The 15,883-nt window shown below is 36.9% G+C and overlaps 1 protein-coding gene across 1 annotated transcript in view; it reads right to left on the bottom strand.

Annotated features, from left to right (window-relative positions):
- elapor2b (endosome-lysosome associated apoptosis and autophagy regulator family member 2b) overlaps positions 1 to 15,883 on the bottom strand; it is a 51,144-nt gene that overhangs the window by 11,556 nt on the left and 23,705 nt on the right. Inside the window, exons 5-17 of the mRNA XM_088647157.1 lie at positions 14,564 to 14,650; positions 13,914 to 14,019; positions 12,585 to 12,737; positions 9,959 to 10,047; positions 8,854 to 9,034; positions 7,886 to 8,014; positions 5,231 to 5,321; positions 4,847 to 4,949; positions 4,108 to 4,245; positions 3,397 to 3,660; positions 1,767 to 1,940; positions 880 to 1,069; positions 96 to 192 (exon numbers count right to left, since the gene is read on the bottom strand). Of these exons, the coding sequence (XP_088503283.1) occupies positions 96 to 192; positions 880 to 1,069; positions 1,767 to 1,940; positions 3,397 to 3,660; positions 4,108 to 4,245; positions 4,847 to 4,949; positions 5,231 to 5,321; positions 7,886 to 8,014; positions 8,854 to 9,034; positions 9,959 to 10,047; positions 12,585 to 12,737; positions 13,914 to 14,019; positions 14,564 to 14,650 (1,802 nt within the window). The remainder of the gene's footprint in view (positions 1 to 95; positions 193 to 879; positions 1,070 to 1,766; positions 1,941 to 3,396; positions 3,661 to 4,107; positions 4,246 to 4,846; positions 4,950 to 5,230; positions 5,322 to 7,885; positions 8,015 to 8,853; positions 9,035 to 9,958; positions 10,048 to 12,584; positions 12,738 to 13,913; positions 14,020 to 14,563; positions 14,651 to 15,883) is intronic.

The raw sequence follows: 15,883 nt of genomic DNA, 5'->3' as shown, positions 1-15,883 counted from the left end.
ACATGTTAAAGATTTAAAAGGTCACATTATTCAGAATACTGCCTAGGTCAATCCTCTCCTCAAAATGGAAAATAATTGCAGCTGTTTGCACATACCGATAGAAGAAATTGACATCTGGTATTTTCTTTGGAGGTTCAGGGAACAAGTCTGTCTTTATACTGACTCCATTAAGTGTAGTTTCAATGGTAGCTCCTACAAAGGACATTATTACACAAAGGTGAACATTAGGAAAACGAAGATCACTATGTGACAAGTCAGGTTCAAGAAGGTCAAGAACTGCATGGATACATATTCACAATACTCAAGAAATTATTTCAGCAGTTCATATACTGTATGTAACACAAATATAAAAACATACTGGAGACAGATTAAAGAGGTGTTACAACAAGTTTCAACTATTATCCATATTATATCTGTTCTAAATTATTTCTGCTTAACAGAAGGCCTTTGCTACGTAAAAGAATAATAAACTTGATGAAGTAATGGAAAATAAGAAAGCAATTTCACACTACAGTGCCCACGATACAATTTGCTATTAAAGGCTGGGGTTGTGTTCAGCAAAAACTGCCGCTGATGGCATTTTACAACCATACTGTGCATGATAATTGGCCATGTTTCAATGCCTTGAAGACCAGAAGACTTACAAAACCACTGCATGAGGAATGCAGCTGAACATCGCCTTCAACCAAATGTAAAGGAGAACTTGGATGAGTCAAAGTTGTACAGTACGACTTTGATTGTTAACAGCATCTGTCAGAGTGTGTGAAGACCCTGAATTTCAGATGCAGGCCTTATATTTCTTATGTTGAACTCGGTCATTCATGACTTTGTTCCAAGTCACTGGCTGATTCGCTGATGGGTAGATGTTCATGGCCTCACCCAAAAATGTATCTGCAAGGCTGATCGACTGAGAAGACAAGGCAGTTCTGAACCCACGTCCATCAGAAGGGATGATGGTTGACTGGCAGATAAAGGTTTCCACAAAGTTGACAAAATCAACCGATTCATTTTGCAGGTCCTTGGATGACAAATCTGTCACATTGTCAGTACAAACAGCCACCTTTTTACCCTAGGACAAAAGAAAGAAACAGAAAGAAGTACTGTATATGGTGAAGGTTAAACTGTAGGAAAATAGTCACCCACAAAATGTTTGGTAGAACCCTAGAAAAAAAAAAGAGAGTTAATGAAAACATAAGGGGAAGCAATGAAATGCCTGAATGGTTTTAGGTAGGCACCTAATGGCTGACCAAATCGAAACATTGACACGATTACAAATCCAGATTACAAGCCATTAGTCACTATTCATTTTTTACCTACTTGGTAAATTGAAATTGAAATCAATTTCAATTTCAATTTCAATTCAAGAAATTGAATTGGATCAATTTCTTTTTGAGGTCTAGTACAGGTGACTACATCAGATCTTGACAGGAAGAATAATTCTTTATACTACATCACATTACAATTGGTAACTTCCATCTCAGTTAAGTCTCCTCATATCCAAGCACAGAGCTAAGGTAATGCTGGCTTTTCCTACACTTTGCAGGATTTGACAAAATATCATTACCCAATCCTACAAAAACCATCCAAGTATCCCCCGTGAATGCTTTTAATATTTCTGTAAAGGTCTCACTACAACTATTAACAGCTTAAACAGAGAAAAGTTCATCTGCATCAGTTGTGTACCAGAGCCTTCAGGCTAAAATTTTGATCACAGCATTTTATTTGAATATATTGAACAGCTTAGCCACAGAGACAGAGAGCCTTACCTCATATCCACACAGGCTTATATTGAAGAAATGGTAGTACTTGGTTCCTTTAGATGTGAAGCTTGGCCCATTCATTATTGATCCGACAGGGCTAAGCTGGCTGAAATCATATGTCAGCGTCTGATTTTCAACTGTGTGGGTGAAGGTGCAATCACTGAAGCAAACTGTGTGATCCTTCAAGAAAACAAAAGCATGAATACATTCACTTTGAGGACAACAATACCAACCAATTGCAAAGGTACCTAAAATCAGGACTGCCTGGGAGCTGAAAGCAACCAAGCTTGCTTTGGCAGACTGATGTCATTCAACTGAAAAGTATCCGAGATGAAAGGAAGCATTGTTCAATCATCCATCTAAATGCTGAGCTCCAGCTCCCAGAACAGAGCTGCTCTCCCTTGGTTCTGTTAAGCAACTTAACAGGAATGTAGTTAGTCAAATTCTTTTATTCTGCTTATATTGTCATGGATAATCTTAAAAATGGCATCAGGTATAGCTCTGAAAGTTTGTGTAGTACAGTAAAAGGAGTTATATAAAATCAAGAATAAAACTTCTCACGAAAAGTGGACACCTATTTTCATACTTGGACATAAGAAAAGACATTGCAATTCAATGTCGGTGGTGAGCAAACTGTACTTCAGATTAAGGCACTAAAGACTACATTAATATTTATAATAGCTTCCTCACTTCAAAAATCTGGCTGCGTTACAGAAGTCCTGTAATATTCAATTTGGAACAAGGTTGCCTCCATATTGATTGTGTGCAATAAATACTTTTTGTTAAACTAAATTGTCAAAGACTTTTTTATGTGTAGAAAACACTTGGCCAAACAAAAGTAGCTAAAAGTTTTTAGTGGATGGGCTGATTTAAAACACAACATGTCAAAATTGTACTTATGCCATCCTTCTGTCTGCAACTACATAGAAAATTTTTGAAAAAGATTTATCCACCAGAAAACATACTGATTTCTCAAAGGCTCTGATAGGCTACCACCCTAACTGAAGAATAAGCACCTCAAGAACACAAACATGATCTAAAAGGAAGAGTAGTTCAGGTGGGTAGCTGCGTCAGCATGCATAGGCTGCAAAGGAACAAACACCTGAAGAAGGATCCACGGCCGAAACATTGTGTTTTCTTTCTTCTCTTTTCAGCATGGAATAAACCTTGTTCTTAAAAGGAAGAGAGTGCCTTTTTTCCCCCTTTTCCCCATAAAGTGCTAGTCTGCTTCATTTTAAAAAGTGATTTTTAGCTTCAAAAGAACGACGTATATGAGGTCCGGACCAATAATCTTATTTTAGCAGTCAGGATACCATTGTAAGCTTTCAAAATGCTTGAAGCAACACTTGTTCTGGTTTAAGGGTTTGTAAGAACTATGTGTGTTTATCAGTGCCTCTGTTTGTCTACATCGATATATATTTACACACATTAGGCGTTTGGAAACTGTTCCAGCCCCTGTAGTCCAGCTTTCTGACTAAGAAGCATACAGAAATGTAGCATGCAGTAGTACCGTACAATTTCTTAGTACGTCACTCAATGTACACAGCTCAATGGCTATAGATCACCTTGCCACTGTCTGCAGAATGGACAATGACACTGCTGACGTAAAGACATCTGATGAACAGTTAAAAGCTACCTTATTGCTTTTGCTGCCTGGCCCACAAGGAATGCAAGCTTCCTTGCCATAAATCTGGTGCATGGAGAGATATGTGCCTGGAGGGCATTCTTTGCACTGGTTCGTGTCTTTGTCAATGTAGTGCCCCGCAGGACATGGGATGCAGGAGGATCCGGATTGCTGAGACATGAGAGCACAGGCATGGCAGGAAGAGGCCACACCATCCTGGGCATTGGTGACGGTGATCGAGTAGATCTTCACAATGTCATTAACGAACTTTCTGGTCTGAGGAGACAAATTATGCAGAGCAGCAGGTCAATTGCGAAGGTACTAAATCCATATTATCTTGGCTATCCCCAAGCAAGGATACAGTCCATTCCAATTCAAAAATACCTCATCCAAAGCTCTCCAATTCCTAAACTGAAACTCACACATCCAAAAGCTCCCAGATTTTGTTTCAAAGAAGAGTGACAGAATTATTACTGGGGTTGGACTTTTTAGTAAGAGAAAATAAATCACTCCAAATCAACTGTATAACAGCTAACATTTAGAAAATTTAACAACTGTGTTAATGTTTTTCTTTTCCATTAAAAAAACAAACAGTTGAGGGAACAACTCTGAACACATTTCAATATATGAGCCACTAAACAGTAAATTAAAAAAAGTCCATTATAGAAGAAATAATAGAATTAGACTGCACTATTTAACGTCCTATATTAGCACTGCACTCACATCCTGGGCCTGGTTGGTCCTCTGGAATGCCCAAGTGTATGACACAGAGGCATTTTTGGTCATTATGTGGGTGTAGGACTGCTTCTCTTTGGTCCCTTCCCAAGACTCTACCACATTGGTGCTCTTCCGGTTCACATCCTGTGAAAAGCAGGGAGATTTGTGGGCTGCACTGCACAGTATGCCATTATCATTAATTGATTGATTTTTCTATGGCATTCGTTGATTTTTGTCAGAAAGTAAATATAATTCAACTTCCCTTTATGGCCTCCAAATTTTATTAGGTCACAACTTTAGCAATACTTAAGAAAGATTCACATGTACAGTACACAGTTTTGGACAAATGGCATTTAGCTGGCAAAGGAATTATTCTGATGAAGATTCCCTCTGCAAAGCTCAGTCAAAGAGGCTCATTAGGGGTTCAACAGAGATAGTGTATTGGGACAGTCTTTTGTATTAGAAAGGTTACAGGACATATGAAAGTCAAATGATGCTTTGTTTTACTTAATGACACAGCTCACAATTTTGTTTCGCTCACAACCTCGAAAATGAGATTTTGCATAATTATAAAGTAAGAAGGCTGAATCAGACGTTGTATCCAGTACTCTTTATACAGCTACTGTATATAAATGGGCCACAGAACACCTTTAAGGCATTCATCTTCTTGTAGAGCCCATTTAATATCATAAACCATAGGTATTAATGGGAATTTTAAAAAGGTAGAATCCTTCAAACTGCTTACCATCATGAAGTAGAGCTCGCAGTCAGCAGAACAGATGGTCTCAAAGACAAAGGTAATGCGGCCAAATTCACTGCCTGTAGTCCCAGTTACTGAAGTTGGAAGCCTAAAGAAAAGCCACAATTGTGTCTGAAATATTAAAATGACAATCTAAACTTGAAACTTAATACCCCACTATCTGGTGTTAACCATTACTGTACCAATAATGCAAAACTTTTTTGTGCAAAGCAAACCTGAATTGCTTTTTAAATTTTAAATGTGGATCAATCAGACCCAATTCTGCTTTAATTCTTAAAAATGCAGTTTAGTGTTTTAAAGCATGCATTGTCAGTTACAAAGCAATGAAATTATCTGTCTTATTGGTCCACTTCCAGAAGGAAGACTTACTTGAATCCAGGTACATGAAGGTTTAAAATGAGGTAGTCATTGTCAGAGCCACCTGCACCACTGCGAATATGGTCCCCAGCTACTTCCCAGCCTGGAAAAGAACAGGAGAGAAATAACCAAAAAGATGCATTACTACACAGAAGTGTATGAAAAATCAGGGATGTCTTGGTTAGCCAGTAGTTGATGCAATTTTTTTTGTAGTTCCCAATATCATACTTTATTCCTTTCATAAATTTTAAGGTTTACATCAAAGATAGAAAGACTGATTAAAACGTGCTAGCAAACCAGAAACTTTAATTTCAGGCTTGTGTTATCTCTCCTATACCATTTTCTCATTGAAAAGACAAATGTTACCACTTCACCCAATAGGACATTTCAGTCCATGTGAGTTAAATCTTATTTTAACTGGATCATTACTTTTATATTGGTTTCTTTGGTTTGTCCCACAGAAGGTCTCAGGCTCAGAAGGAGACTGGTCAGATCCTGTTAACCAGCCAAAATTGTGCAAGACTTTTTCTAGTGAACATAAGAAAAATTACAAATTGGAGGAGGCCATTGGCACTTCTAGCATATTTGGTTAATTCTAAGATCTCATTCAACCATCATTTCTCTGAAAAATCAGCAAAACCACATTTTTGGGAAACTTGTTCCACACCCCCACAACTGTTTGTGTAGATATGTGCTTCCTGTTCTCCATTTTAAATGCATTTCATATAGAGTCCACTTGTGTCCTCTAGTAATTTTGATTAATGCTCCACCTGGGATGTCAACCCAGGACCTTCTTTATTACTAATAAAGGTTCCTAGCCACTAATTCACACGATTGCCCTCATTAGTCACTAACGATCTTCTAATAGCTTCTGATTCTGGTTCTCTTTCTATACTCATCTTTCTTGATCTCAGTGCTGCTTTCGACACTTTTGAACATAACATCCTACTTTCTCGTCTTGAGACTGTTTGGAGTTTTTGACATTGCTCTCAAATGATTCAAATCTTACCTCACTGATCGCTGTCACTTTGTCTCTCTTAATGGGTATAGGTCTGAAATTGGTCTTGTTAAGTCTGGTGTTCCTCAGTGCTCAATACTTGGTCCCTTGCTCTTCAGCATTTACATGTTTCCACTTGGTCAGCTTTTAAGATCACATGGCCTCAGCTTTCATTTTTACGCTGATGATACTCAAATATACATCCATACCAAACCTGACACTGATGTGGCTGTCTCTATTCTATCTAATTACATCTCTGACATATAAATTTGGATGACTCAAAACTTCCTTCATCTTAACTGCGACAAGACTGAAGTCATGCTTATTGGCATCCCCCATCAACTTCGTAAAGCCAGTCCTGTAACCCTATCTGTAGATGGTTCTGTACTTGAGCTTTAATCTAAATTGAAAAACCTTGGAGTGATATTCGATTCTGGATTAACATTCGACCCACATGTGCAGCATACTGTCAAAACATTTTTTTTTCACCTTAGAAATATCGCAAGACTACGCCCTATGCTATCATTAACTGTGGCTGAAAAGCTGATCAACACATTTGTGTTCTCTCGCATTGACTACTGTAATGCTCTACTCGCCGGGGTATCTAAATCTACTTTGAACAAACTGCAGTATGTCCAAAATTCAGCAGCCAGAATCCTGACCAGGTCTAGTGCAAGTGATCACGTTACTCCTATCCTGGAGTCCTTGCACTGGCTTCCTGTCAAATTCCGTGTTGATTTAAAAATCCTCATGCTCACCTATAAGGCTCTGCATGGGTTGGCACCTCAATACCTGTCTGAACTATTATCTCCCTACTCCCCATCTCACAACCTTCGCTCTTCTAATTCTGGTCTCCTTACTGTCCCCCAAGCCCGTCTACATTGTATGGGTGACAGGGCCTTCTCCTGTTATGCCCCCAAGCTCTGGAACTCTCTGCCCAAGGATATCAGAGAGTCACCTTCTCTAAACTCCTTCAAATCCAGACTCAAAACCCTCTTCTTTAGAAAAGCCTTTACTTAACTGGTTTGATTCTTCACCCCTCTGCTTTTCTTAGTACCACCATCCATGGTCTCCTCTATACATTGTAATTGTGTTTTATCTTGTGTATTCTTTTTTATTGTTGTTGTCATTCTGTAAAGTGCTTTGAGAAGCCACCTTTAAAAGTGCTTTATAAAATAAAGTTTATTATCATTATTATTATTATTATTTCCTAGTTCTGTGCATTTTGATATGGTGCAGTAAATCAATTAAGCTTTTAAAGTAAACACTATTTTTCTGCATCAAAAGAATGCCCTGTGGCTACATTTTTACTTTTAAAATAAACTAATATGCAAGAGGCATGTGGAAGTCCTGAGGTCTACATCTGAAAACTAAAAATGTGCTTCTCTCTACAATGCAAAACCCATTAACCCCAGTGAAAAGAGATTTCACCGAGCTCTGTAACACCCTGCCTGAAGACCTGTTCTTTTAAGACCTGCTTCTTTGTGCTCCCTGTCCATCCAGCATCTCTCTCTCCATTAGCTGACATCAGCACACAAAAAAAAGTCATTTTAGGGAAAAAATAGCATCAATGAAAGCATCCATTTCTTGCAAATATTTCATTTCAGTGATTTTTTTTGTACAATACAGCAGCGCCATCTAGTTTCTCTTTTTCTCTTCAATGCCCTTACCATTCATCCCATCACACTTCGAGTTGCCAACATTAAAGCAGGAGGTTTTCATGTTTGCAGGCAGGACATTCCACCACTTGTATTCATATCCCAGAGCTGGTTCTGTCCCTGCAGGGCACTCCTGACAGGCTTGAGAAAAAGGCAGAAAAGGGACTCGTGAACGAAGATTACGAATACAATTTAAGTACACCCTAGGTTTTTTTTTTTGAATGGATTTTTATTCAATCCCTTGAGATCACAGAATTTGAAGGATTTAAGGTTTCTGAGCAACATCTAGGTCCAATCTAAGAAAGGTTTTTGGATGGTGCTACACCCTCAAAATAGACTTTCACCTTTTAATAACCAAGTTTGGACTTCATAAAGATTCTGCTTAAGGTATTTTGGAATATGTTCAAATATTTAAGCATGTCTTTTATCCCGGTTTAATCACTGTCTGAATTTCATTTATACTGTGCAACTGTTGCACAACTATTCTCAGATATTTCTTTTGATGAGCAATTTTTGATTACCAAAGTAGATAAATAATAATAAACTGAAGGGGAACAACTAAACATGATAATTTTTAACAAAAGATTTACGGGATGCATCAGCAAGATGTTTACCAAATACAGTACATCACAGTACGGAAATTAGTACCATTACAAGAAAGCATAGCGGTCTTGCGTGCAAACAATGACCACATTACATTACAATACATTAAAAATAATTTAACGCCAAACATACAGAAATGCAGCTATTTATCACATTTAAAAAACGCAATGCAGTTCCAGAAATATTTCCTCAAGCTTTACAGTTTCTCCAGAAAGCCTATTCTAAACTGAAACCGGTGTTTTTTCGGTAGTTCCATTAACTATTTTGATTTTTACATATGTTCTGAACTGATAATTAACAGTTTGAAAGGAGACAGTCGTTCTTAATCTTACAGCACCTGATTATTGCATAAATGCGAGTATAAAGTATATATCAACCTTTAGTTCCGTCAGAGTAAGTGTCAGGGGGACAGGGAGAGCAGGTAGCCGTATCATTGTTGTAAAAGCCTGGGTTACAGGGAGGACATGGCTTCTTCTCTCCAGAGGGTGGCAGTGTCACCGCGCCCGTCACATTCTCCATGCAGATCTTCGGCTCAATCCACCTGTACATGATCTGGGTCTGCCGAAAAACAAATTACATATACTCCAATCATATTCAAAATACTGTGATTTTATTTCTTTCTGTTAATTAATTTCCTGTCATAATTCCTGTACGGCAAACATAAGACCAATATTCTTTTAAACAGATCAGCTTCAAATCGACTTTAGATGCAGATTTTGTGTTGTTAGCCAGGTCATAGAATCTCTGCGTTAAGTCTGCCCCCAATTTTTATTTGTCCTGCGAACCGCTATTAAAATATTAATGGAAACTGTAAACGGAAAGCTAATCAGCTTTGCACAATCTTCTAAAACACTGTGCATTAAACCTGAGAAACGCCATTAAGCTTTTCACCATTTCAGTGCCTCTTAAATAATCTCCAAAAGCCATTTTTCAGGATAGATCGATTTCCACGTAGCATTATAGTGGAGACAAAAAAAAGAATCGGTTAAATCATAAATAAATCAATTTAAAGTTAAAATAACGCATACCAGTAACGACATATTTTGTTTGTTTTATAATTTCTTAATTAAGTTTGGTTTTATGTAAAGTAAAATCTATTTTCATTTACTGTTTTATCCACACATTGCAGTGGTGCACATACTGTATTGAAATTTACCCCACTATCTAATTTAAAGAAAAAAGGATAATTCTTTTACAAGAAGGTGCCGTTTCCATAATACAGATACTAGCCAACAGCGCTTATTACAGTTCTTCAGACGTATTAGAAACACAACCGTCTTCAAAGCACATTTCTTTCTTATGTGTTAGTGACAAGGACTTGTTTGGTACAGGTTCTTGTAAGTAAGGAGCAAAATGCAGACGGTCAAAATACTTGAAAATGTAAATATTAAAAGAAAAGAAAAATTAAAATGAATTTTGAAGCATTATGAATTGATACTTTGTCACGGACAAAAAAAAATGGTGAAACAATGAATATCTTACTTTTCCATTACTGTCACACGGTGTGTGAATTTGGAAGTAATCCTTTTCTGTACAAAATGTTTTTTCTTTACACTCTGCCGATCCCTCTGCTGCAGAAAACAAAAAAAATGTTAACAATAAGCACTTATAAAACAATAAGAAACCTTACACTCAATCCCCTATTTCTAAATAATGCACTGTGTACCACCTCTGACCAGTTTAGAATATATCCTGGATCTATAATTAAAATCGGGTTAAATATTACAATTGCAAAAAAGACCCATGTTAATAGCTATGGTACCCACTGCAGTTACTAGAATTTAAGTGTACCCATATTCTGTTTAGTACCTCTTTCCACAAAGCAATTCAATATGTTTTAGCGTTAGGTTCACAGATGGAAAACATCAGATAAGCCAATAGCAAAAGCCCAGTACACTACAGTGTTCCACAGGTCAACCTCTTAGAAGGATTTACACTGTTATTGGTCTTGTGGGAGACAAGTTCTCATTGTGCGGATTCCAATGCAGTTTGCAAACATGTCACTGAAATTTAAGTTTTAATTAATACCGCAGAATCCGTTTGTAAATCACTCCACAGTCTCTCATGCATCAGAGTTGCTCCTTAATTGTATGAAACTTTATACAAGCTAGTGAATAATTATATATGAACAACGAACATTTGCTTTATTTAAATGAAAAAAGTCTTTTTTACTGCAGTAACTGCAGTTACTGCTGAGTCTTTATTCAGACTCAGCAGTAACAGGCAAGGTTGATAAGTTGTCACAAGGTAGTGTGGATGCATGTTACATTAATGTGGAAATTTAAGGTATTTAATGCTGGTACAATGAGCTGGACAGTGCACCTTTATTAAGGTACAACTCCATGGAGTTCTACTATTCTCAATTAAAAACATCTTATAAAACAAAGTTCAGTTTAGTCTGAAACTTGATTTACTGCATTTTTATATGCTATATATCCTGAAACACATTAAAGATGTAAATGTTGATTTTAAAAAAATCTAGTCAATACATGACCCACATTCAGAATGTGCAGAAGAAGAATTTGTTCTAAAAAATAAGCTCATTAGAACATCTTACACAACCATGTCCCATTTTCAGTTTGTGTTGGTTTTACTGATAATATTTTTATTAATGAACATCAGCTTTTCATATAGTTCTCTGAATTTGGGTCAAGGAGCAGTGCTCTTTGTTGCACTGGAAAATATTGAAAAGAAAAACAGATGAGCAAATAAGAGTTTGACAGAACAGGCACTGTGACCGATTAAACTTGCATCCATTGACTTGATCATATGTAACACATCTTAAATCATAGCTGAAGATTCTGAAGTGTGACATACACAGTCACATTGCTTCTCGAGTTACTAAAGAGGAAAAAAAATGAAATGTTGATTGCATATGTTTTCAGAACCATGAGATCAATATGCCATGGAAGCACCTTTAGCAGCAATTACAGCCAAGTCTTTATGGATAAGTCTACCAATTTCTCTCACCACCATGATGCAAGTTTAGAAGATTCAAGCTCTCTGAAGTTGCTTGGGGGATTGCCTAGGAACAGGAGTTTAAGTCTTTCCACAGATTCTCAATAGAATTCAAGTCAGGACTTTGACTGGGCCAAAGCACAATTACTTTCTTATTAAGCTGCCACCCCCACTGTTATTTTGGCCTTGTGCTTTGGATCATTATTCTGCTACATGATGATTTTTTGTCAGTTTTAGGTCCAAAAGAGGTTTTCCTTAAGGGTTTGTTCTCATCTCATCTTGACAAGCGTCCCAGTCCCTGCTGCTGAGAAGCAGAACTAGAAAATAATGCTGCCACTGCAATGCGCGACAGTAGGGATGGTATTAACTGAGTGATGCACTATGTTGGATGTGTGTCGGATGTATTGGTTTGCATTTACACCAAAAAGTTTCAATTTTGTCTTGCTTGACCACAAAAACATTTTGCCACGTTTGCAGTACCACTTACTATAAATGCAGGGTTTGAGACGGAGTAGTTTTCTATTCTGTCATACACAGAAGTTTGGAGAGACAGCTCGATCTAAGCATGGTCTAAGAGCCTTGAACTTATTAATGATCAACTTCATCAAGCTCCTAAGGATCTTTGAACTGTATTTAAGCCTGATCTGTGCCATAGCCAAGTTGTTACGAAAGCTCCCTGATCTCCATTGAATATTGGTTTCAAATTCACTGGGGGTCCTTACAGTGATGGTTGTATTTATTTTAAAACTGCAACTGTTATTGTACACAGACAGAAACCACCTAATTCATCATGTCTTGTTACAGCCATTTTGTGCACCTAAATTAACGTAGGGTTTGAAAAATGATTGCATATGTTTTTTTCAAATAAATAATCATGAACTCTAGAGCAAATGGGATGTATTTCTTAAAGAATACTGTAGTAATTAACTGGTGTTCAGAAGGGACAATTTCAGATAAATCCAAAATGTGCTACTTTCAAATTGTTAAAAAAAGCAATATAAATGTGATCTTGTCAAAGCTAAAAATTGCTGAAGTGAATGAAGTTAGAATTCTGAATTATGTTAAAGAAGAACAGAAAATTTCAAGTTTATAAACTGAGGTGTCAGTACCTAAAGTACCTCACATTTGTAGCAATGTTAATAAAACTTACATGAATACTCATTCTCCTCATTGCATGGTGTACAGGAGCTAGCACCTTTGCCAGAGTAGGTGTTCCTTGGACAAATATCACAAGACGACGATCCTGGTTTTTTACTGAAGGTCCCAGGTTTGCAAGGAAAGCACTCGGATGTGTAAGCAACTCCTAAAAATGAGCAACCAGAACAAGAAGATCAGTTAAAATGGCAGAAGGAGAAATCATATCTGAGTTTTTATCTTATGACACCTTTGGCCAAAAGGCCCTTGTCATCAGTCGGTATCCAGATTATTGGATTACAGATTCTCCTTTGCAAAGTATCCACACCAGTAAGGGTACCTAATTTAAAAGCAAATATTTAACATTTAAATGAAGCAAAAAATATAGGAGTTGGACATCAGACATTAGATCTTAAAACGTGCTTACAGGGTTTAAATTTCAGTGTCTTTCCTGAACTTCAAAATCCAGTATATTAACAGCATGCTTTTTCCAAGAGTCCATTCTGGCATTTACCAAAGAAAATGATTACTCTAGACTTTTCTTATTCAAACATTGAAACTTGAAAATTGTGCATTATGAAAAATCTGAACTTCTTATACTTATAGATGAGACAATGTGAAATGTATACACACAAGACTGTGAACACACCTTGTTGTTTTTGTTCCCTTCTAAAATGCATGTGAATACTCTTGAAGACCCCAAGGTGAACTTAATGGCTTGTGGTAAGTTCTGCCATGACCCACTGTGCCTGTGCTCCACTATAAACAGTTTATATTACCTTGTGGCCTGGTTGCATCAGACCTCAGAAGCTAAGCAAGGCTGATTCTGGACAATACTCGGATGACCAAGGAAAACCAGAATTTCCAAAAACCTATTATACCCCAGCCTGCAGATACCAGACACCGTGCTGTAGGAGGTACTGTACAGTACCAAGCTTCAGGCCAAGGTCCTGACTGCTTTGTGAGGAAAGATCCCCAATATTTGTAAGACTAGGGTTGTTATCCCCAGCGTCCTGACTAAATTCCACTTTCAGATTTTGTTAATCTAGCAGCCTATATCAAGTTCCACTTAATTCAATTGGTGAAGCAATTCTCACTTGCTGTCGCACGTTAGTTGGTTGTGTACTCCAGTTCTGGATGAAATGTGTAATGTTTTATACAAAGTATGTTGAGATAAAAATCACTATAACAATGCAATGAATTATTATTCATGGCACAGGTATCTGAATATGCTATCAAACCTTGGATAATACATATTCAGATGACACTATCCTGGTCTAGTGTTCTACTTTTTTTTAAAACAGAAGCCATACGTACACAAAAGACAATACATGGTCATTTTTACCTTCAATCTGAATGTTTTTCAGTAGCACTGGCTTGACGATTTTTGAACCAAGTAAAATTCCAGTGGTTCTCCAGTACAAGATATTTGTGCCAGACTTCAGATTTACCTACAAGACAGCCAAAAACATGTCAAATTGAAATATTAAAAAACAAACTTGAACCAAGCTGAACTTGTAATGACTTATTTTTGTTTCCCAAAGTAAACAATTCCTTCACTGTTCCAGTTTTATAAATTATTCATTAGATGTTCTGTGGTAAGACAAATGTCACACAATGCATTTACACTTGAGCAGCACTAGAGGGAACAATTAGTCTTAAAATGGAAATTTTAGGGTCCCTTCAGGAGAAACATACAAGACCAGCAATTCTTTGAACAGCATTTATTTGTGATTCACATAACTAAACAAAACCTCTTCATGAAGGAATATGAAATATCAAATGGAAGTTAATTAAAAAAAAACAATCACCTGTCAGGCTCTATAAAGATCTTGTTACTGTATATTTGCTAAGGTTTTCACATAAACTTCATGCATTTAGTTTCTGTCCAAGTTTTCTTTACTTTCAGCTAGATTAACTCCTATCTCATTTTGCTCCATATGCATAACACTGAGTTTATCCCAACAGTTAAAAATCTATAAGAAAACCACTCACAGTATGAGTTCCCCATTCTCCATTGCTTGTTAGTTTGATCCACTTTTGATCGGATGTGTCCATTTCCTGACACTGGTCATTCTGAATCTATGAGGCAATTAAATCAATTTAAAGCTCATTATTTCATTATTGCCTTTTCCTTTAAGGTTGCCTATCTTAAATTGTCCTTCTTACAAAAATGAAAAAAAAAGAAATATGCAAAAATGATCAAGATGCATGTATGTTTGTGCATCATATACATACCTACCATGACATTTATTACAAACTGGACATTTTATGAGAAAGATGAGAGCAAATGAACATACAATGTCATCAGTTGGTCCTACTGTTTAAATACTATGATCACTGCAGTTTTACTATAGATCTGCCTGTACTTGTAACTGTCATGCAGTAAATATTTCATTGGTTTATGTAAGTGCTATGATATATACCATAAAGGCAGAAATGTATGGTTCCTACAGGGAGCATTTTTAAATCCTTCTATCCAATACCAGTAATCCACATATCCCAGTGGGAGTGGCAACAAGCCCTAGCCTATATTGGAAGAGTACAGGTACACATCCCTGCTGTCCTCTTGGAAGGGATGCCCAACAGCAGGGCCATGAGGCAATGCAGGCAACAAAACCTTACCAGCACGTCTTCAACCCCAAGAAACTTGAAACATCACACAGAGTTTGGAACTGAATCCAGGTCTCTGCATTTTCTATTATACTTACAGGTTAATTTACTAAGCAAATTAAAACTTTCACTGGACAAAATTTAAATTAGTAGAACATTTCCCCTCCCCCCATTTTCATTTTCAGAGCTGCTATTGGGTTTTGTTCATGGTGATTCTAGGTGCAGACATGAATGTTGCCCTAAACCATATACAGTCCATGAGATCCTGAAGCTGACTTGCTTTTCTCATCTTATGCATGTAGGTTTCTTATTGATGTGCGTCTTATACCTGCCTGCAATGCAAATTTCTCATCTGGGACAATAAACTGAGTAAATGCATGTGAGTATAACCCCCCACTTAAGAAAATAACCTTTTTGTGCATTTTCTTTTGACTTAGTATTAATGGTATATTAATTGGACAGCTCTTATTTCCACATCATGTTACTTTAGAGAAAAAAAAGGTTTAAGCTTAAAAGGAGGACAAAAATACAACTATTAGATCAAGTTGCAAACCTGTGGGCACCCTTTAACAAGTTTTGTGAGTGTCTGGATACAATAATAATAATAAACTTTATTTTGTATAGCTCCTTTAAAGGTGGCTTCTCAAAGCGCTTCATAGAATGTCAACAATAATAAATAAAAAGAATACATAAGATAAAACA

The sequence above is a fragment of the Lepisosteus platostomus genome, chromosome 9, assembly GCF_059453375.1.
Source record: "Lepisosteus platostomus isolate fLepPlt1 chromosome 9, fLepPlt1.hap1, whole genome shotgun sequence".
NCBI lineage: Eukaryota > Metazoa > Chordata > Actinopteri > Semionotiformes > Lepisosteidae > Lepisosteus > Lepisosteus platostomus.
Note: the sequence above shows the minus strand (reverse complement) of the source record. Positions and strands in the feature narration are given on the sequence as shown.